At 38.0% G+C, this 23910-nt stretch overlaps 1 protein-coding gene across 1 annotated transcript; it reads left to right on the forward strand.

Moving 5' to 3' along the window:
* Window positions 1-106: 106 nt before the first annotated feature.
* LOC133521361 (4-aminobutyrate aminotransferase, mitochondrial-like) lies at window positions 107-7350 on the forward strand. The gene is made up of 9 exons (XM_061856282.1): window positions 107-408; window positions 1030-1139; window positions 1431-1598; window positions 1947-2225; window positions 2939-3099; window positions 3670-3820; window positions 4057-4214; window positions 6219-6487; window positions 7180-7350. Exons 1-9 carry the CDS (start codon window positions 357-359, stop codon window positions 7296-7298), a joined length of 1467 nt encoding a protein of 488 aa, XP_061712266.1. The 5' UTR covers window positions 107-356; the 3' UTR covers window positions 7299-7350.
* The last annotated feature ends 16560 nt before the right edge of the window (window positions 7351-23910 follow it).

The following is a 23910-nucleotide window of genomic DNA, read 5'->3' on the forward strand; positions in this document are numbered from 1 at the left end:
GTTTTTTTATTTTCAACAAAGTAATCGTTATAGATACCTATCTTGATTATAACTAATAACAATCGCAAAGTCTACAAAGGCGACATTTAAAAAGTTTCTGCATTGAATTGACACTAAACCAAAGAGTAAAGTAAGTATATCACTATTGTTATGAGTACCTTTTGCGTAATCTGTGTATTTATATTGACATTGTATTGACAATTGTGGGAAGTGTGAATATCGACATTTGGGCTTTTGCCATGTATTTGAATTGAATGCTGATCATTCTGTTCAACTTGTTCCCGTAAATACAAGACCTTTGGTTTCTGATAAGTTACTTTTACATCTAAGTAAATTTCAGGTAAAGGGGATAAACAATGTTCCGTATAATGAAGGTTCCCGAGAATGCGTTGTTGCCTACTATCAAATGTAAGTACATAGTTCGCCAAATTGGAGGTAGCAGAAATTAAAGTTATTTTTGATTATTTTTTGCATTATAAGTAGGTACTATACATACACATCGCATTTTGCTTATGTATATATTCTACACTGTGTCCGACTTACAGTTTCGGAGCTTTTAGTCAACTCTAAGCTATATTCGATTTGCATGCATAACTATAGACTTCGTTTCTTCAGGTAGCCCCCTAGTTTTAATGGTTCCTGTACAATACAACACCGTTTATGGTGCTGCCACACTGGCTGTTATATAAAATCGTGCGACAGAAAACGTGATAATTGATGTTGCCCCAGGTACACAATGTTATATAACGTTATAAAACAGCGTGTGTGGGAGCACCGTTAGGCATACTTTTATCTGTTTTGTTTTATTGCTTGGTAAGATGTACCTACTTTTAAGAGTTACCCGAGATAGCGCTACGATTTTGATTATTATCATAAGCCGATAATCTATTCTGTTTATACCTAAGTAAATAATAAAAATGTTACTGGTTATAGTATATTACATATATTTGTAAGTAAGTAAACGTCCACGGTTTACCGTCGCGATAAACCAGGAGAAGTATTTACTTCTACGAGATTGTATGCACACAGATTCCAGGGGCATATCTATGACACTCCAAGAACCAGAGAGGCCATCAATCAAAACATCGGTGCCGGGGCCCAAATCGCAGTTGTTGTTTACTGAACTGAACAGTATACAGGTATTATCCTCATCTATTCTTTACAAATATTCGGTGGATCATTTTTTAACGAAGTAGATCAAGTAGGTGACTTTAAGGGATTCTGAGATTTAATTAAAGTGTGCGGGTATGTCGCGATTTCATAAAAGTTTGATACGAACGAATATATAGATTTTTGGTGCAAGGAATAAACCGTCTCTACCGACTAGGCTGTTAAGTGACATTGTACTTTTAGTTGAAAAGTATGTAATATAAATTGGTATATAACTAAAAATATTAAATTTTAAATTATGCCATATTTCTTGGTTCAAGCAAGCTCAGTCTGTGCAGCTGTTTGGCGACTATGATAAATGCGCTGGCAATTACTTCGTGGACGTGGACGGGAACGAGTTTCTGGACGTCTTCACCCAAATATCGTCGGTTCCAATAGGATACAACCACCCTGCGTTGCTGGGAGCTTTTGAAGACAAACATGCCCTCGTAAGTACTCGTATTTTGAATGCCTGTTAATGTTAAGCGGTCTTGAGGTTGATGCGGATCGAGACATCGATAGGTGCAAAGTGGTGTCTCACTCACACACTGCACCGGAGCGACACCTGAATCCGTATCAGTGTGACAACCATGTTATATTATATAACCCCATTTGTATTGGAAGCGTAAAATAAAAATTGTAGGTTAAATTTCCCAACATTTACAGATACAATTTTGGTCAGGATCTAATAGAACTCTAAAAGTGGCTTTTTATTTGCAAACATAGTTTGGAATGAACTTACTAGTAGATAACTACAACGCGTTAGTTACATAGCTTACGTTTATTCATCCTTACAGAAATCCCTTATCAATAGGCCAGCGCTCTTAGTGTTTCCAGCCGCCGACTGGCCATCGAAGCTCAAGCGTGTGTTGCTAGCATTTGCGCCGCGCTGCATGAACAACGTGTACACGATGATGTGCGGCGCATGCTCCCTCGAAAACGCCTATAAGTGCGCCTTCTTCTGGTACCGCACCAAGCAACGCGGAGGGCAGGTGGAGTTTTCGCCTGAGGAAACGGTGTCCTGCATGTTGAACCAACCGCCGGGGTCGCCGGACTTGGCTATTATGTCTTTTTGGGTACCTAGATTAATTTATTAATTAGTGGGTGTCCAGACGGGACTATTTTTCATCCAATCTGATTGAATTATCATTTTACATTGTGGACGCAAAAATTAAATTAACTTGCCGATTCCACTTGATTCAATTGATGAATCAAATCAGAACGCAAAAAAATGCCAAATGTCGACGCTATTTTGAGCATCTGGTGGCATTTTTTTTTAATTTCGAGCGCTCGATGGTCACTGAATCTATTTTTTTTTCTGAACAAATTGTCAATTTGATAATCCCGTCGGGACGGGCCTTTAGTCATTACATTTAAATAAATAAATATTATAGGACGTTAATACACAAATTGGCTAAGTCCCACAGTAAGCTCAATAAGGCTTGTGTTGTGGGTACTTAGACAACCACATGTATAATATATAAAATTAAATACTTAAATACATAGAAAACACCCATGACTCAGGAACAAATATTTACGCTCCTCACACAAATAAATGCCCTTACCAGGATCTGAACCCGGGACCATCGGCTTCATAGGCAGGGTCACTACCCACTAGGCCAGACCGGTCGGTTTAGGTATATCACTCGTCATTACATACATGTAGGTACCTATAGTAGAGTCTAATCAAATGTATCTAGCTATAGTAGTAGAAATACTTCATTTCGTAAATGTTATAATTTACGAAATGAAGTATTTCTACATTTCCCGACTAGTTTCAAACTTTCAGGGATGTTTCCATGGTCGCGCCTTCGGAGCCTTGTCCACCACGAGGTCGAAACCGATACATAAAATAGATTGCCCGGCCTTCGGTTGGCCCGTGGCACCGTTCCCGAGATACAAGTACCCACTTCATGAAAATGAAGCTTATAACTGTCAGGAAGACGAAAGGTAGGTAATACTTTCTCCTATAGAATCATTTGCTGGGTGTCAATCATAAATGAAATAATTAGTTATTTGTGAAACGAGAGCAAAGTTAGTTTTTACTGAGAGTGCTGATTTAGAGTCCTGAGGTAACGAAATATTCTAATTTAACATCTTTAGCATGGTGAGTGACTCTAACGCAAGGTGCAAAAAAGTTGGACTCGTGTAGCACATACAACTTTTTACCTCAGCAGTGAAAACACATTGGAGTAGAGGTTAAATACAATATCAGAAAGTTCTAAAAACATTTATAATTTCTCAAAATAATCAGTCAGAGTCCCACTTTTCCTAATTACTCAGGAACAAATTTCTGTGATAAATACATAAATAAATACCCGTATCAGGAGTCGAACTTGGGCCTTCCAGCTTCGTAGGCAGCGTCACTACCGACTAGGATAGAAGACCGTTAAATTAGCTGTGTCAAAGATCCTGGGTAAAAACACGGTAAAATTTTATAAATTCGGTATTTTAATTAGGGGGAAACTAATCCCAATTCGTATCTCTCATGCATTCATTTTAATTGTTTATGTTACATAGATGCCTTGCCCAAGTAGTGTGTATCATAGAAGAGCGCCAAAAATGCTGCCGGCCGGTGGCGGGCATAGTCGTGGAGCCGATACAGTCTGAAGGAGGGGACAACGAAGCGTCCCCGGCGTTCTTCCAGTGCCTTCAGCAGATATGCAAGCAAGTATGTTAGTCACAGTTGAGGATTGAGTGAGCCAGTTGAGCCTTACATTTTTTTTTTCATTTTAATTTTATGCCAGCTTAATGCAACGCGGCTTCGTTTGCGTGCCGTGTCGCAATAAAGTCACTAAGTGTATACCGAATATTTTTTGCACATTGTCTCAATCTAGTCATAGTGTAATCTGTTTCTCTTTGTTTTAAATACTATACGAAACGATTAAAAATGCTTGTGGTTGATAGATGGGAGTAGCTTTCATCGTAGACGAGGTTCAAACCGGATGCGGGCCGACGGGCAAGATGTGGGCGCACGAGCACTTCAACCTGCCCTCACCCCCGGACTTAGTCACATTCAGTAAGAAAATGCTCACAGGCGGGTTTTTTACGTCCTCGGAGTTTAAGTAAGTGGTTTTACTTTGTAATTAACACCCGATAGCCCCGAGAATGTGTTATGCTATTTTTTTGCTTTTTGTACCTACTCAAAGACTTGTGAAACAATGCTGTAAGGACTAAAATATATGCACCAGCCGTATGATAGGTACTTAGTGCAAAATGAGCTTTGAAATTCTTAGAACCCAGGACAGAAATTATAAGATTAGTGTCAAGCTAGAGTCAGATCAAGCTAAGTTGGCGTCAACGTCAAACTTGTATGAAATTATAACGTTTAACACTTGAACCGCCTGGGCTATCAAAATCACTGCCAACTTAGCTCGGTCTAACTCTGAGTAATAGGTGTATGCTTCGGTCAGATATAATACATCTTTCTTACACATGTAATTACTTGGGACCGTCCATGCTTTCACGGACGTTCCCTATTGAAGGCGGGAGGAGACCAACAAATAAACCCCCTGTGTGTTGGCACGATGTCAAGTTGTAGTCTCCGATTAAGGCGACAAGATAACAGACACTCCAACATGCTGGAGAGCATGTGGGAACTGTAAGAGGACAGCAGCACCAGCTTAGGCTGCGTTTCCACCAGAGATGTGCGAGGCGCAGACCTGATGGAAACGCAACCCAAATTGTCAATATCGAGAACTTATCCTCGATTTAGATGAGACAATGGTAGTTTCTCTAACCCTAGTAAAATAATTCAGTGCTATTATTTAACGTGAGTAACGCCCTTATAGATATTATAAAGAGATCAATGTCAACTGATAACAAAGTAACCTAATAGAATGTAATTATTATTATAATCTCTTTATTCATTCAATATCTAAGGTTAGGATTTTTTATAATATGGATATAAAAGTAAAATATAAAAACACTTACAAAACAATACAAAAGATATAAACACATAAAAAACCTAACCTAGGGTGCCGCCAGCAGCGGGGCAGGGCCCAAGCTGCCGGTGGTCAGGGCCGCAGAGAGAGGAACCGACGTACTATACGCGCCGTGTCCAAAATTACTGCCTTCTGCATCTGACCCTTGATCCAGCCACCTAGCGAGAGTCTCTCTAGGTGTTGGTCGAGACTCTTCGCTATGAGACCGTTCGCTGACACGACTATCGGGACAATGATCGTCGAATCAACATCCCACATGGCGGTTATCTCGTGAGCCAAGTCTAGGTACTTACTGGACTTGTCCTTCTCGGCTTTCACGAGATTCTCATCATGGGGGATGGTGATGTATTATTATTATTATTATAATTAGCATGGTTTCGGTGAACACATGTAAAGTGTTCAGTGGAACTATTTTGTAATATGCAATGTACCTGAATTCTCACATACGCAATATATCTTTCATTCATTCAATAAAAACATTTACGAGTAAATTTATATAGAAGTTTCCAACAATTGTAGCCAGCATGGGCAATTTGTAGCTTGTACGAGTATGATATATTAAGTTCTAGTCCGCGAGCGTGGAACCCATTTTTGGGTTCCTCGAAGGGTTCCTTGAAGGACCCAACTATTCCCATAAGTATAATAAGGCTCGCTCGGGAACGGGTTTCAAGACTTTCAAGTGACAGTAGGTTCACTACACTGTGACCAACTAACAAGAAGCTGTGTTCCTCAAAATAGTGCAGTCTGCGATGTGCTTTGCGCGTTTAACCGTATTGTTGAAATAAAAATCTCTTGAGTTTACACACATTATTAATACTTATGGCAAGCTAATATATATTATAAAAGTTAATTGACTGAGCGTTAGCGAAGGACGGAGACCTTCAGTTTGGCAAAAAATGCTTTCGTATCCGTCCGGATGTTCTCCTTTGCAGGTCGCATTTCTCAACTGATTCTCGAAAAAAATACTACCGAACCAGTTAGATAGATTTTTTTGTCGTTTCCTTTTTTTTATAAATGCGAAATGACAACGAATTAACTACTTATTTTCACATTTTTAAGCTTATACAGCTCATCGCGAAGTTTACAACTCACAGAACCACTAGTTAAAGTTGTGGTCTATTTTAGGCCTGCACAGGGTTACAGAATTTTCAACACCTGGAGCGGAGACCCTGGAAAGTTGATCCTTCTGGACCAAGTACTTCGCGTCATTGAGCAAGAACAGCTTTTAAGCAACGTTCAGAAAACTGGAAAAGTTTTGAAAGATGGTTTACATGAACTCGAGAAAGAATTTTCCAACGCAATAATGAGAGTGCGCGGCCGAGGCACGTTCTTAGCATTCTGTTCCCCTAGTGCTACAGTGAGGGACAAAATTAATAACAGTTTGAAGAAAAATGGTAAGCTTTTTTTGCTGTAGGCACTTAAATTACTTAATTCATTGCACATTAGGGAATTTATGAACTGCTGGCTTAAGTTCGAGTAGTTACTAGTTACAGAAAGAGATATTTCACTCAACTTCGGGCGTACTCGGCTGATGACTGCTCCGAGCAGACTAATAAGTAATAGTCTAATGAGAAAACGCGTCATTCGACTCTTGTATTAGAAACGGACACCGTGATTCTCAAACATGTGCGCCCTTTGTTAGTATTGGACTCGATTTTCAGAATCTAGTCATTAAGTCGAAACTTGAGCTCGTACCGAGACCCGAATCTTTTGCAAAGACTTGAGTTCTTTGCAAAAGTTTACTAAAACATGCGTGACAATGCTGTCTCCATATGAAATTCATGGGCATCAGGCATAGGTAAATATCATTCAATAACATCTATTTTCCTTAGTGTTCATTTAGATAAAAGTTACTAAAATAATATGAAGTCTTTATTCTAAGGCTCGAGTCCGTTTAAGACACCCAATAAAGGACTCGACTCGGGACTCAAGACTCGAAAGTTTTGCGCAAAGTAGAGTAAAAACGAGAGAATTTCCTTAAATTTAGACTCAAAAGACACGAGACAAAAAACCCTCTGAAGTAGGTAGTTGTCAGTTTTTAATCGTGCAGCTAATATTGTTTTGTTCATACTGTTCCTTGCTGCAGGTGTTTTGAGCGGCATATGCGGAGAAAAGTCGATCCGCCTGCGTCCCGCGCTCATCTTTCAGGAGAAACACGCTCACATCTATTTGGATATCCTAAGAAAAACATTGAAGGAACTTTAAACGTGTTTATATCTTTTCAAGCCATCTTCATGTAACAAGTACTGTTTTTTTATGCTGACGTATTTTATTTTGTGATATTATTTTTAGTAAGTATTGATTTAAAGTAATTAACTTGACAACCATTCATATTTTTTACTGATGTCTTTTACGGTCAATAAGGTATTTTTAATATAAAAAAGCTTGGGTATCCTTAAAAAAACCGGCCAGGCAACAAAGATTTCAGCAGCTTAACTCCAACTTCCGGCTTGTTATAATTTTCCCAAAACATAAAAAGTCCAAGAAAAAAGTATGAAAAGTTGTCAATTCTGTAGTTGAAGTATCTACATTATATCAAAGAGAATTTGAAATAGAGGTATATTGTCAAAGAAAACTTTGTAGCGACGTAAATTTACTGCCATCTTTCGACACATAATTACTTTTAGAACGAAGACAAAGGGTTGTCTTTGATCCTTATTCTTTCACTGATATGTGTTCAATTTGTTAAATATCAAAAAGTGGCGCCATCTAATAGATCAAAGGCCAAAGCAGCCAGCATCGTTTAGAGCGATAGCGCCATATGCATAACCATCAGGTAGTGCCCAGTAAGGTGGCGCCAAATTTATGTCGCTACAAAGTTTTCTTTGCCAATACACCTCTATTTCAAATTCTCTTTGATTTTATACATATAAGCATATGGTCAGTTTTAAAAATGTCAAGAGATTAGTGTATAAAGATCTAATTAATTTAATATTATTTTATGTACATTATTTTAAATAAAGATTGATTAATGTGTGTATTAAGTATGATATAATAGTAAAGCAGCAAACTTCTCCAAAGGGCCTCTACGTGTTGGATCTATATCCCCACGCACGCGCACTTATCAAATGACCGAGATGTATACAGGGCGTCCCAAGACTATGGGACATCAAGGGAAAGTACCTTAAATATAAGACAGGATATTTTGCTCAAAGGAGACTAGGATTTTATTTTCAAAACTGAGTAATACTGCATTCAAAGATTTAATAAAAATAAGTTACTTTGTCTGGAAATCGAACCGACTCAAATGTGAAAAAAAACATGCTGTATTTTTATGATGCCAATCGAAAGAATGCATAAAAAAATAAGTCGCAAAAGAAATTAATAGAGTAAATTTTTTTATTAAAATTTCAAGATTCGGTTTAATTCCCAGAAAAAATAAGCAATTTTAAATTTTTATTTTAAATTATTTGAATGCAATATTACTTACTTTTAAAAATAATATAAAGTCTTCTTTCAGCAAAATATACTATCTTCGATATTTAAGGTACTTACTTTCCCTTGATGTCCCATAGTCTTGGGACGCGCTATATACCAACCCGTGTGTTTTTAAACGGAGAAACAACTAATAATAATAAGGTTAAACACTAATTTTAGGGTAGTTTCGTTTATTTCCATGGTTGTGTGTCGAGTCTATTCAAATGTAAAGTGTATCTGTCCAAAGGTATCCATAACACTTTCATAACTTAATTTAATTTGACATAATAGTGAAATCCAAGTTATTCAAGCATTATGTGAACATTAAAGACACCATACATGATATGCAATTATAAATAAAGCTCCACCGCTACAACTAACGAATGACTGCCAAAGTATACTGAGACTGAGTAGGTACCATAAATGCAGAGCGCTATACTGTGATGTGATGTGATGACACTCACCGGTATTGCTCATTCCGATCGTGGCAATTCCCGCGAGAACGGTCCGGACCGGTTACGTTATCACTATACTTAATGCTAATGAAAAAATACTAATACATAAAAATCTATAAAACGTGTTCATTACGAGGCGGTTATTATAAGTCAATGACAAATCCAAATGAGGAACCTAAAAGACATTCACGCGCCGGTGACTCAGACTACACGTCAATGCTCCGGCGCAAGAGCCGGCGCGACCGCATGCGTGGTCGGATATGCAACCTACTCAGTGGCACATTTGCTAGTTTTCGAATGTTCGTAAAAGAATTACAATCCAGATATAAATTATACGCCGATATTCAGGCATTTCTTTGTAAACCATTTCGAAACCATAAGGTCAAAAGGTTCCTGTTTTTTTTGCGTTACGCCCTCTTTTGGTGCAAAGTACTTAAGTAGTTAATTATTTATGCAAGAAAGACGCAAAGTTTGTTTTTACTGCGGTTGCTGATTTTGTGACCCAAGCTACGAACTAGCTAAAGACTCTATACCAAATAGAATCACAAGACTGGTGAGTGGCTTCAATGTAGGATCTTTAACATGGCGATTTTAGTGCGAAATGTTTTTTTCTTAAAGGTAAAGTGTTCGTTAGAGCTACTCATATGTTTCTCACTGCTAGTTTTTTTGTTGGATCGATAAATGGATGGACAATATGTATAATATAATGTTTCACGGTACTTATTAGTAAAGAAATACCTACATATATGTGACATTATCTATGAAAAGGGACCTTATTGTCGGTGGCGCTTACACCATTATCAACGATGCTCCCATATTATAATATAAGCGCCATCGACAATAAGGACCCTTTTCATAGATAATGGCACATATAACGAAATTAAAAAATATTCATTCCTTTTCGAGTAAATATTTTCGGAAATAAAAAAAATATGCCTCCCCTTCCCTCTAACTTTTCAACCATTGGTATCTTAAAGGACATTAACCCCCTTATTCATAAACGTGTACTAAGGTTACGATGCCGCTAATAATCGTTTGTCCCTTTCCGACGTATTGGTATGATGGAAAGGGACAAACGATTATTAGGGGCATCGTAACTTTAGTACACGCTGATGAATAAGAGGGTTAATGGTTAGCGAATATGATTAAGCCGTTGTTAGTTATCGCAAAAAGCCTTCTTAGTAAAAAGAAGTATCTACAAGGCGCAGTGATGGTAATCCCTTTTGCTTATACTTGTACCTACGAGTACAGTGTACTTACTAATATAGCATAGCTCCAGTTCAAGGCAGCCTATTGTTATATACAGACGGATAAGTACGGAACCCTACACTGAACATGGCCCCACATGCTCTTGGCCGGTTTTTAGGGTTCCGTAGCCAAATTGCAAAAAACGGAACCCTTATGGATTCGTCATGTCTGTGTCTGTCCGCCCGTTTGCCACAGCCACTTTTTTCCGTAACTATAAGAACTATACTGTTGAAACTTGGTAAATAGATGTATTCTGTGAACCGCATTAAGATTTTTTTTCATAAAACCCATACGTGTGGGGTATCTAAACAAAAAAAAAAAACAATAAATTTTGGTGGTTCCCCATACTTAGAACTGAAACTCAAAAAATCTTTTTTCATCAAACCCGTACGTGTGGGGTATTTATGGATAGGTCTTCAAAAATGATATTGAGGTTTCCAATATAATTTTTTCTAAACTGACTAGTTTGCGCGAGAGACACTTCCAAAGTGGTAAAATGTGCCTCCCCCCACTGTAACTTCTAAAATAAGAGAATGATAAAACTAAAAAAAAAAAGATGTACATTACCATGCAAACTTCAACCGAAAATTGGTTTGAACGAGATCTAGTAAGTAGTTTTTTTAATACGTCATAAATGGTACGGAACTTTTCATGGGCGAGTCCGACTCGCACTTGGCCGCTTTTTACTCTTATCATTAAGATGACTTTGGCTAAATAAATAAGTATTATCTAATTCCGACAAATCGTTTCAAATCGTCGTCAAATTGCAATAAAAAGTATCGAACGTAATTGAAAGTAGTCGCAATGTTAAAAAAAGCTTAGTGACGATTCTTGTATAATTTTGAAATCCTTACTGTATAGATAAGTATCTAATGGTTACAAATTATCTTAATGGCTTAAGAAAGTAGTATGATGAGAACGAGTACGGTTTCGTGCAAACAACAAGTTCCACTGCGGAAGTCTACTTAGTGACTCATGGAACATAGAATAATTTGCGGCTGCGCCATTGCAGGTATGATTTGTGGGTGTATGAGACACCTGGATTGATATTTACAATACTTATTTTATTATGTCTTCCCAAAACAACCAGTATAATTAGGATCTCCGATGAGCCATATTACTGGCTACTATACTGGGGGTCTAGTAATAATGGGCACGCGTCCTTCAGTTGAATCTAAATTATTGTTTGTGAATGCTGGTCAAGTGTCCGCGAGTCCATCGTTTGGGAGGTACACTTTCTCTAATATACTTGTTAGAGGGATCAAAGAGCAACGCAATTTTCGTCTTTATAAACGGTAAAAGTGACGCCGCGCGTGTATGGGATGCGCCGCAAACCGTGCAATCGCTTATTTTATCTGTCAGAATCGTTTCACTGGCCTTGATCATGCGTCAGATGTGTTGATGCCAATTTGGACAAATTCAATTACCAATTTCTCTTTCCATTTTTTGTTAGAAAATTTCATGTTAAGTGCTTTGAGCATGCGAAACTAACTGGGTAAATGTCGGACTACATTATCATTATGATGAAAAGAAAATGAAAGTTTCTCGGAGACACATGTATTCAAAAAGACGTTAACTAATAGGGTTATGGTTGCTAATGTTGGAGGTCACGTAGATCGAGTGGAATGAAGATTTGCAGGATACGTACAACGATGACAGGAGCCGGGAACCGAGAACGGCGCGGGATAGCGGAGCTTTTAAATAATACAATTAATCACTCATGACTTTTGGTATATTGAAATAAATTTACATTTAGAAATACATGACGAGCACAAAAGGCAGACAAGGCAGAAGGAAGTGGCCACAGACAAAAAGACAATCAGCCATAGGCGACGTTTCGGTATTGCACCATAAAAACTTAGTTTATGGTTATTATAATGCATACAATTAATATGCTAAACGCAATTTAACACGCCCTCTTATGCTTTATAATGGAGTAACACTGACAACATGCATAAGTAACGGCAAGCAGAACATTAAACATGTATATAAATTCACAGCAAGAATTACAAATAAACAGTTATACACTATGCTTATTATACACATACATTCTAAATTTGTTTTACATTACAAGCCTCAATAAACTTTTTATGTTTTGTAGCACCCAGAGCCTTAGTAAAAACATCAGCGATCATATTTTCAGTAGGAACATATGTGACACAAACAGAATTATTTCTTACCAAATCTTTAACATAATGATAACGTAAATCTATGTGTTTAGTTCTTTTATGACAAAACTCTTTGACTTCTAAAAGCTTTTGAGCACTCTGGTTATCATTATGCAAGTTTATGCACAGTACAATGTTTATAATCTCTGATATGAAATTTTTGATAAAACATATGTCTTTACAAGCATCGCTCATTGCCAAATACTCTGCTTCTGTGCTAGAAAGTGCTACACACCGCTGTTTCCTGGATTCCCAGTTGATTGTATCGTTACCAAGTTTAATTATAAAACCGGTGTAGGACTTTCTATCGGTACAGTCATTAGCCCAATCTGCGTCTGCAAAGGCATTCAAGTTCCAATTATTATGTTTTGTAAATACCAAACCACAATTAATTGTCCCAGACAAATACCTTAATATACGTTTCGCTGCCAGCCAATGACTTAAATCAAAACAATTATTAAATTGACATAGCTGACTGCAGGAATATGCAATATCGGGCCTTGTACATACGCACAAGTACATAAGAGAACCCATAAGCTTTCTAAAGTTATACACATCATCATCAAGACCTTCTTTAGGCATAACAAGCTTACTATTTGGCAACATGGGTGTCGAGACAGGTTTACAATTTTGCATTCCAAATTTGACAAGTAATTTCCTTATATATTCAGACTGATCTAAAATTAAAATACCCTTGGACCTATCACGAGTGACATTCATTCCTAAACAATTCTTAAGAGGACCAAGGTTCTTTATATTGAAATTACTTTCCAATAATTTTAACAATTCTTTATAATTGCTGCTGTCTCTACTATAAAACAAATAAAAATCGTCTACATACAAGGCTATAATGACAAGATCATTTTGTGACCTTTTAATATAGACACAGGGCTCACATTTGCTCTGCACAAACAAATTGGTAGAAAGCAAGTCATGTACCTTATTGTTCCAAATTCTACTGGCTTGCTTTAAACCATATATACCCTTAAGCAGTAGACATACTTTGCTTTTATCCCCATTGTTAAAGCCGGGGGGTTGCTCCATATAAATGGTTTCATGGAGATCTCCATTAAGGAAAGCAGTCGTGACATCAATGTGGTCAATATTTAAATTTAATTTGTTTGCTAACGAAAATAAAATGCGCATACTAGAATGTCGCACAACTGGACTAAAAGTGTCAGTATAATTTACTCCGTGCACTTGTGTAAAACCTCTGGCAACTAGACGGGCTTTGTGCTTGTCAAACTTACCAGACGCGTCGCATTTTGTTTTGTATACCCACTTGCATTTTATGACTGGCTCTCCCACCGGACGATCTACCAACCTCCAAACATTATTTTGAAGCAATGAGTTGTACTCATACTCCATGGCAGCTTGCCAGTGATGGCTGTCAGTGCCAGATACCGCTTCCTCATAAGACAGGCTCATCAAGTGATGAATGAGCCATGAGAGAGAGATCAGTTTCAAAATCTTCATACCTGGTTGGAAGCTTTGAGCGAGTACTACGCACCGGGCGCTGACTAAGTACAGGCGTCAAGGGATGATTGATGTCCTCCCCTCCAGCTGACGCCTCGGACGATGCCGTCACATCAAGATGCGCGTCACCACGGAGCGAGTCAGCAGAGTTCGCCTCATTTTCGCTGCCTGTGCAGTACTCCAACTCTGAAACTATTGATGAATCAAGATTAATATCATTATCTTTATTATTTTGATTAGATTTAGAATTATTTAAAATTATTTCACGACTAGAATTTGATAAACCTAAATTATTTTCATTATTATCTAGAATGACCACTTCATCATTATGACTAGAATTTATTTTATTAATAATGTTAGAAGAATTACTGTCATTAGGGTGATTTGAATAATTATTATTATCACACCATTCATAAAAAGATAACTCATTATAAATTTTATCACATTCATCATTAGTCTTTGTATAAAACTTGTCTTCTAAAAAAGCTACATTCCTGGAAAAAACCACTTTGGTAGGGTTAGAGGGGTCAAGTAACCTATACCCTTTCGAGTTTTCGCAATAGCCAACAAAAATATATTTTTTACTTCTAGCATCCAATTTTTGGCGTTTTTGCGCGGGTATTAAGGAATATGCAACACACCCAAATACTCTCAAATGACTGAGATCTGGCTTAGATTTAGTCCAAGCGCCCTCTGGAGTCAGTCCTGACAGAGCGCTTGTAGGACTCCTGTTTTTTAAATAAATAGCACACATAACAGCCTCTCCCCAGAATTTTTTATCTAAGTTAGCATTTTGCAGCATAGACCTAGTTTTATTTAAAAGGGTTCTTCCGAGACGCTCAGAAATACCGTTCTGCTGGGGAGTATACGGGATAGTTGTTTGATGAACTATACCTTCTTTACTTAGGTATTCAGAAAATTTAGAGTTGCAATATTCTCCACCTCCATCAGAACGTAAAACTTTTATCGGCAAACCTAACTGCTTCTCTACAAGAGATTTGAATTTAATAAAACTAGAGAATACCTCAGATTTATTCTTGAGTAGGTACCCAAAGGACTTCCTTGTGCAGTCATCCGTAAACGTGACCAAGTACCTCGCACCTCCAATACTGCATTCTTGCATTGGTCCGACCACATCGGTATGAATTAATTCCAAGGGCTGGCTAGCTCGTGATGCTTTACCCACGGGGAATGGTTGAGCGCTCAACTTTCCCTCCAGGCAAGCCACGCAGCTTTCTAAGGGACGTTTACTCTGAAACATAACACCAGAAGCAGCACCATCTTTTAAGGAACACATGCCTTGCAAATTCAGATGACCAAGCCGTCTATGCCAGGTTTCAGCTGACACAGACATAGCAGCAACATTAGTACTCTGTGCTTCCTGCCTATCACACAGGAACATAGAAGAGTACACTTCCTGCGAGGATACACCAGACTGACACACACCTACATTCAAATCCAATTTGTATAAATCATTAACATTAGAAGCAGTGCCTATACAGTTGCCAGTAGCCTTGTCTACAATTAAACATTTAGTGCTGTCAAAAATCAATTTAAAACCTTCTTTGCATAATTTACTAACTGACACAAGATTTGTCGCAACATCAGGTACATATAAAACATTCTTTAAACGGCTTAGTACAATATGAGATTCAGAGATGTCACCCTTTCCTTGACATTGTAATTTTTTGTTGTTTGCAATAGTAATAGCATTATTACATGTTTTAAAATTACATAATATATTAGGATCATTTGTTAAGTGAGCAGAACATCCAGAATCTAAATAAAAATTATTATTATTATGTACAGCCATAAGTGCAGTAGCTAAAAAAGTTTTATCATCGTTACCGCCACTAGCCACATTTTTATCACGTTTCAATTTGTAACACTTTGCACGCACATGTCCACTTTTACGACAATAGTTACACACTTTCTTCTTAGATTTGGATAAAAAAGCAGCATTAGCCCCTGATGAGTCATTGCTACCAGTCTGCTTTCGGAACTCTTCTTGTAATATTCTCGACCGAACCAACTCACTGCAGAGAGTACCTGTGATGCAGGCGGTTTCCAAATTGGAGACTAAAGCATCATATTCTGAGGGCAAACCGCTCAGCAGCAGCTCGCCTACCTCACCGTCGTCGATATTCTTGCCAATATCAGCAAGTTGTTGGACTACAGTCATCACAGCCTCTATATATTCACTCATAGATGAAAATTGGCTGGACTCCATGTGATGTAAGCGCCTGAGCAGCAACACCCGTCGGTACAGGCCCTTGTCCTCAAATACTTTTGATAAGCTTGCCCAAGCATCCTTTGCCGAGTTACATTCCCTAACATATTGGTAGCATGACGTTTTAATAGCTAAACAAATCCTGGCCAAGGCTCGTTGATCGCGCTGAGCATCATTATCAGTGCCCAGTACACAACTCCATAAATTTTCCAAAGTAAGGACCATCTTCATGGTAAATTTCCATGTATTATAATTCTGGATTCCTTCCAATTTATCAATATGAACGCCAGAATTATATGCAGGCGTAGGTAATGTAGAAATAGGTTGATTTGACACGCCGCCTGCGCCTCCGCTAGCGCACGCGCCAGCGCCTCCGCTAGCGCACGCGCCAGCGCCACCGCCGACCGCGTGGCCGCCGCCGTTCCCAGTCACAATATTCGGCTCTGTTTCGTCGGCCATCGTTACAAATGGCGTTAAGAATTAAATATCAAATAAGTGTACGTACTTTTCTTATTAGTTTTCGCTGTTCTTGTAGTTTCTTCAATAAAACTGGGACCTAACCTGTTGGAGGTCACGTAGATCGAGTGGAATGAAGATTTGCAGGATACGTACAACGATGACAGGAGCCGGGAACCGAGAACGGCGCGGGATAGCGGAGCTTTTAAATAATACAATTAATCACTCATGACTTTTGGTATATTGAAATAAATTTACATTTAGAAATACATGACGAGCACAAAAGGCAGACAAGGCAGAAGGAAGTGGCCACAGACAAAAAGACAATCAGCCATAGGCGACGTTTCGGTATTGCACCATAAAAACTTAGTTTATGGTTATTATAATGCATACAATTAATATGCTAAACGCAATTTAACAGCTAATGCTGCCTGTGGACGTTGAGGTATAAGTACGAGAAAAAAGACAAAAGGGAAACTACTTTTCACTATACAAGCTTACAATAGGTACATACATAAAGTCTCCTTATTAATCGATTGTTGGTCTGTATGTACTAAGTTTTCATAAATAGGTATTGCCACAGTTAAATTACTAAGAACCTAAATGGAGCCAACTTGAATTTAATTTCATTAAAATGTAGACAGATAATAATAATAGATACGTCTGTATGTGTACAAATGGATTAGGACGTCACGAAAGATCAGTTCTAGATTACATTTCTATATATTTTAGTTATATTAGGTACCTGCATTTATTATTATTATTTATTTAACCCGACGTTTATGATGGCACTCCACATTTTGTAAATTCAAAGTCTGTTTAGGGTGGCCTGACTCTACTTTTCGTAGGTACCTACTAACTCCAGACTTAGGAAATAAAAACAGCAGTTAGTTATGCGTTTGCTCATTAAACACTTAATTGAAATCATGCAAAACAGGAGACACCACGTCACATACTGCTATTTTAAGACACAGCGTAGGTATCTACCTAAAAGCACGTCTACTACCTATTCCAATTATAACTTCTAACAGAGCGCGAAAATAGATCCAATAACTCTCCATGCGATCCAGCAGAAAGCTGAAATCCTGTATGTCTACCGGGGAACGTGGATACATTTAGGTACCCTTCGTGGCGCAAATTTAAACACATAATTTACTTTACGATATGTGGTGCTTTATTATAATTATTATTGTGTGCTTAAGTGGATACTTAGAGCTACGTACGAGTATGACTTTGAAACTTTGGCTTTTCAATTTAATTTTGAGGTTGAAGTTGGTCAGTATGAAAAGTATGACCCTTATTCACCTCACGGAGTATGGGATATTTTTAATACGCCCTGTTATTATCTCAACATTTAGGTACCTATTCCCACAAACTCCAAATATTTCTGATAAGTAGGCACTTACTTTTATGTGTCAATTGAAGTAACCATTTAAAAGTGCGTGATGTGGGGAAAACACTTTATGATACAGCATGATTTTTTGTAGGCGACATTTTTATAGCTGTAAAATTATACGCCTGCGTCTATTATTTTCTAGTGTTTTTATTTTAGTTTAATAAAATTAATTATTACAATATTAACTTATTGGTCTACATTTCATAGGATACCTACATCGTTTATGATTAAAATCGGCTATTAAATTCGATTTGTAGGTGAACGTTTGACCTGCCGAGTTGGAAAATAGTGTTTTGTTAGTTTTAGTATTAATAATAGTATTTATATGTTATTACAGAATTGAGGCGCTACAGCTGAGTTATTTTATTAGGTATATAGTATATACCTACTATTATTAGCTACCAACTAGGCTCTTGTCTCCAACCCCCATTTGGCCAGCGTGGGGACTATTATAGCCCAAACCCTGAGAGGAGGCCTGTGCCCAGGAATGGGACGTATATTAAGGCTCTCTCTTTTTCTTCGCGTTGTCCCGGCATTTTACCACAGCTCATGGGAGCCTGGGATCCGCTTGACAACTAATCCCAAGATTTGGCGTAGGCACTAGTTTTTACGAAAGCGACTGCCATCTGACCTTCCAACCCAGAGGGTAAACTCTAGGCCTTGTTGGGATTAGTTCGGTTTCCTCACGATGTTTTCCTGCACCGAAAAGCGACTGGTTGGCAGTTTGGCACAGTGGTTGTGAAGAATCACTGTGCCAACTCGGTCTTATGCATATTTCACTACCACCCTGCGAGCATCTGACACCCCACTCTGGACGGCCGGTAAAAGCAAGCCAGAGGTGAGAGTCCTGTGACCCCTGCTCAGTGTTGACTCCAGCCGGCCAAACAAGGCAAGCCGGAGAGAAGGGCCTGACCTACTCTCGGGGTTATGGGTCCCAAGGAACGTCACTTTTCCCATTCAGCTCGCCACAAACTGCACTGGGGGCTTATTAGCTACATGTACTTAGCAATGCGTAATTTAAAATAACAAATAATATTGCGTAAAAACGCTAGCGTTCCAGTGCCCGCTACCTACCACAGTACCTACTCGTAATTCGTAATTAAATAATTGTCCAGTAGTAGAACGGAGCAGTATCGATACGTTGGGTCCGAGCGTGACCTCCCGCGTCGCCCACGGCGGCACCACGCGGCACCGACTCCCGCGCTATTTACGCATTCAACTGATATTAATAGATCTTCACGAAATCATATTTTTAAAAGTGAACTTCTGAAGTGCCAAGCGAATTTGTATGACTTCACGCAAAATATTTCGCAGGTAAGCAAGACAAAACATCTTTCATTGATTGTGTAGTCCTGGTGAAGTATAAGAACAAAATCAAGCTTTACAGTTGACAGCTGATATATATATAAGGCCTCCGTACCTATCAATCAATTTTTCGTGTTATGGCTCCATCAAGGTGTTGATGATTCTGCCAATGTCGAGGTTGGATAAGACACGGCTAGTATATGAATCTTATCATATTACGGTCATAGACAGTGTTCGGTGGAGGCCTCCGTACCTACATATGACGGTAACACTGGTTGTCAGAAGTTGACATTTGACAGTCCAGTGGTCACAATGGCGCGCAGTTTCTGCGCCATCTATTTCAGTTGTCAATCTAAATCATCTATATTACATCTTATACCTTTAAACGAGCAATTCTATATATCTTATACCTTTAAATGAGCAATTCTTGTATATATATATATATATATATATATATATATATATATATATATATATATATATACAAGAATTGAGAAAAAAATATATTTCCGGGATCTCGGAAACGGCTCTAACGATTTTGCTGAAATTTGGTACCTATATGGAGGTTTTTGGGGGTAAATAATCGATCTAGATTAGTCTTATGTTTGGGAAAACGCGTGTTTTCGAGTTTCATGCGTTTTTCTTTCGTCGCAGAATATGGTCGCTAATTTCGTGTTGCCGGCCACTGTCCGTCTGGTCCAGCAGGTTAAGACGCGGACTGCTATACGAGTGTTACGGGTTCGAATCTCGCCCGGTGACTAACTTTTTTTTTATGTGATCAAGTTTATATATAATTATTATTGTTTTAGACAAGTTTAATTTAGTAAAAAAATTTAGTTAAGCTTATCACCTATTCACTACCATATTACAATAAATAGTTATAACCGAGCAAAGCTCGGTCGCCCAGGTACTATATATATATATATATCAGGGATCTCGGAAACGGCTCTAACGATTTCGCTGAAATTTGGTATATGGGGGTATACAATCTATCTAGATTAGTCTTATGTTTGGGAAAACGCGTGTTTTCGAGTTTTCATGCGTTTTTCTTTCGACGCAGAATATGGTCGCTAATTTCGTGTTGCCGGTCACTGTCCGTCTGGTCTAGCGGGTTAAGACGCGGACTGCTAAACGAGTGTTACGGATTCGAATCTCGCCCGGTGTCTGACTTTTTTTTTTATATGTTCAAGTTTATATATAATTTTTTAATTTTTATTGTTTTAGACAAGTTTAATTTAGTAAAAAAATGTAGTTAAGATTATCACCTATAGACCACCATATTACAATAAATAGTTATAACCGAGCAAAGCTCGGTCGCCCAGGTACTATATATATATATATATATATATATATATATCAGGGATCTCGGAAACGGCTCTAACGATTTCGCTGAAATTTGGTATATGGGGGTTTTTGGGGGTAAACAATCGATCTAGATTAGTCTTATGTTTGGGAAAACGCGTGTTTTCGAGTTTTCATGCGTTTTTATTTCGACGCCGAATATGGTCGCTAATTTCGTATTGTAGGCCACTGTCCGTCTGGTCCAGCGGGTTAAGACGCGGGCGGCACGAAACAACCAGTGTTACGGGTTCGAATCCCGCCCGAGGACTAACTTTTGTTTTTTTTTTATATGTTCAAGCTTATATATAATAGTTTAATTTTTATTGTTTTAGACAAGTTTAATTTAGTAAAAAAATGTAGTTAAGATTATCACCTATACACCACCATATTACAATAAATAGTTATAACCGAGCAAAGCTCGGTCGCCCAGGTACTGTTTTTTTAATCGATTAAAATGCAGAGATACGAAGTACGAAGTACCAAACCAAAGTTACCTAGTTGTAAACTAATTAATATTGTCTAAACTTGTCTTAATTAATAGCTTCTGATAAATTATTCGGGTTCAAGCACATTAATAATATGACCTAAATGTCGTAAATATCAGTGAATTTCAATATTTAAATGCTTCTATTCTCAACTTATAATAAACGCAGAACACTAATAAGAGTTATTTTGAATGTAGAAATAGTATTTGTTTTACAAGGGGCCAAAGTTGCTAATTAACCCCTTGATGGTGCGGAGAAAAATATAATAAATACATTTATTATTTATAATATTTATACAAAACCATGGCTAGGTAATAGAATGTAAATATGTCATGCCTACCTCATAGGTATTGATTTATTATGACAATTTGTAGGAATTAGTTTTCCTGAATAGATAGGTAAGTATAAACATGCCGAGGAAAAATTGTAACACCTTACTTAATTTATGTTTGTACTTAGGCAAACTTGATAAGGTAACAACTTAACAAGGTTCACAGGTATTACAGAAACACCAAAAACTAAACACTATTTACATGGGCGCCGGCAGCAGGGTGCAAGGGGGTGCACTTGCACCCCCCTGGCAGGTAAGAAAATATATAAAAAAAATTACATGTTTTTTATGCGTCTGCACCAGCATTAGAGTTAGACCAATATAAATCTGCAATGATTTTGATAGCATAACTCGGAACTATATTACACAAGAAAAATAAATTTCTGCATCAATTCTTTTATTCCATTTATTATGCACCTCCCTGAAAGTAATCCTGGCGGCGCCCATGACTATTTAGGCGACAAACACAGGCTATCATCCTTAAGGTGCTTTTAGAGCCCATTACAGGGGTGCGAAACTGTTCCTTTCGGGCATTCCCGACTCCTTTCGGCTCAGCATTGCTCCAAGCAATTTATTAGGGTTGGCACAACTTACTTCCCTTTGCGTGTAGAACCACAGATAAGAATTTTGGCATCCCTATATAGCCGAAAACGATAGTACCATAACTAAGAAAGGGACAGCATGAATCGTCCCTGGGGGCCTACCGCGAAAACCGAAATTCGCAAAATGCGGGGATCTTTCTATTTTACTCTCACTAAGACGTAATTAGAGTGACAGAGAAAAATGCCCTCAATTGACGAACTTCGATTTTCGCGGTTATAGCCCTGAATCGCTGTCAAAGTTCGGTTTTGTAGGAAGTTTCTTTTCTGTACGGTAGTATTATTACTTATTCTGTGCCCATAACCTGCTCATTATTAAGAAACGATACTTTTTAGTATACTTAGACACTAAAATTCTACAGAGCATTGCAAGTACATAACTAGATGTGTATATGTGTACATACCAGAACAGTAATAGCACAGATACAGTGGTAGTTAAAACTGATTTCAGGTTGAACTACTTTGCTAAACACCGGCTCCTACTGACCCATTTGTATTCATAACAAGTTTGTTGACCTCGTTGACCAGCGACCCTGCTCGCGGTTAAGTACACCGAACAAAGCCGCTAATGTTACTGCCGAGTTGCTGACTTTCGGAACGATCTGGCACAGCCTAGTATAACTATGTGAACAAGCAGGCACCTACGATATTACCTATAGTGCAATAAACGCCCGAGATAACCGAACGTTTTAATATTGACACTATTTCGTTATCAATTGGGTTGGGGAAGAGACGCAAATAGGTAATTAGATGATCTGACTAACGAAAGTCTATATGCAATTTTTACATTACACGGTGGCACAAATTGATAAAAATGTATTTATCTATTTCTACGTGGCGTATGGTAATAAAAATGTACCTAAATTTGAAAGATTCAACTGCCCAGCCTAACTATGATAGCGAGCTCATTTGAGAGAGTAGGCTATTGTTTATTCTATCATTCAAACAAATTGCTATGTCGCTAGGGTGACCAGATGTCCCGTATTTTACGGGTTGTCCCGTATTTCAGGCACAAATATTTCATTGTCCCATTTTTTAGCGAAACCAATACGGGACCGTACAATGTCCCGCAATTTTATCATTTAATGGCATTTAATGATAAAAATACCCATTTTGATTATTTCACATTTTCCTTTCCAGATAATATGGAAAATGTTGCGTTTTATAATATATAATGTTATTTTTAGTCTTTCATTAAGAAAGTTAGCAATTGCAATTAGGTATTTAATTGATTATGCCAAATTTTAGTAATAAAACAATGTTGAATTTTAATAAAAAACGGCCTGTCCCGTATTTAACCCCGAATCCCGTATTTTCAATGCATTTGTCCCGTAAAACCGGACACCAGAGGGCCTACCGCGAACCACGTTCGACGTGTTACCTCTCTGTCGCACTTGTAAATTTGCATGTACGTGTGACAGGGAGGCAACACGTCGAACGTGGTTCGCGGTAAGCCCTCAGGTCTGGTCACCCTGTATGTCGCTGAAAGACACGCATCATTATTATGTGAGGTTGTTGCATGTGCAACTTATGGGGCCGATGTGGTGTGGTGTTGTGCTGCAGTAACAGTAACACTTGAGATTTATAGACTGGTCATACAGCGACAATGTATTATATAGGCCATCGCTATAGCAAAACTGGAACTTGATTGTATACGTAGCTACCAACAGGTATGGTACGATTGAACTACTCACTCCATCGACGGATAAATCCAAAGGGCCGGCTGAGGGTATATGAAACGAAATTAACCCAAAACAATAGACCATGTGAGAATTAGATTATAATAACTTACGAATTACGATTAGGTGCATTCAGGCAATTTAAAATACTACGGATTGATCGGTAACTCCGAAAATGGACTCTAAAATGATTGCATTATATGTGGTTTTTGGAATTACATTTTATATAAA

Source organism: Cydia pomonella, chromosome 9 (genome assembly GCF_033807575.1).
Source record: "Cydia pomonella isolate Wapato2018A chromosome 9, ilCydPomo1, whole genome shotgun sequence".
Lineage (NCBI taxonomy): Eukaryota > Metazoa > Arthropoda > Insecta > Lepidoptera > Tortricidae > Cydia > Cydia pomonella.

Excerpts from the sequence above, each read along its gene's own strand:
- LOC133521361 (XM_061856282.1), top strand. The coding sequence starts at position 357 with ATGTTCCGTATAATGAAGGTTCCCGAGAATGCGTTGTTGCCTACTATC. Across the intron at positions 2,226-2,938 it reads TGGCTATTATGTCTTTTTGG|GGATGTTTCCATGGTCGCGC; the intron begins GTACCTAGATTA and ends TCAAACTTTCAG. Across the intron at positions 3,100-3,669 it reads AACTGTCAGGAAGACGAAAG|ATGCCTTGCCCAAGTAGTGT; the intron begins GTAGGTAATACT and ends TATGTTACATAG.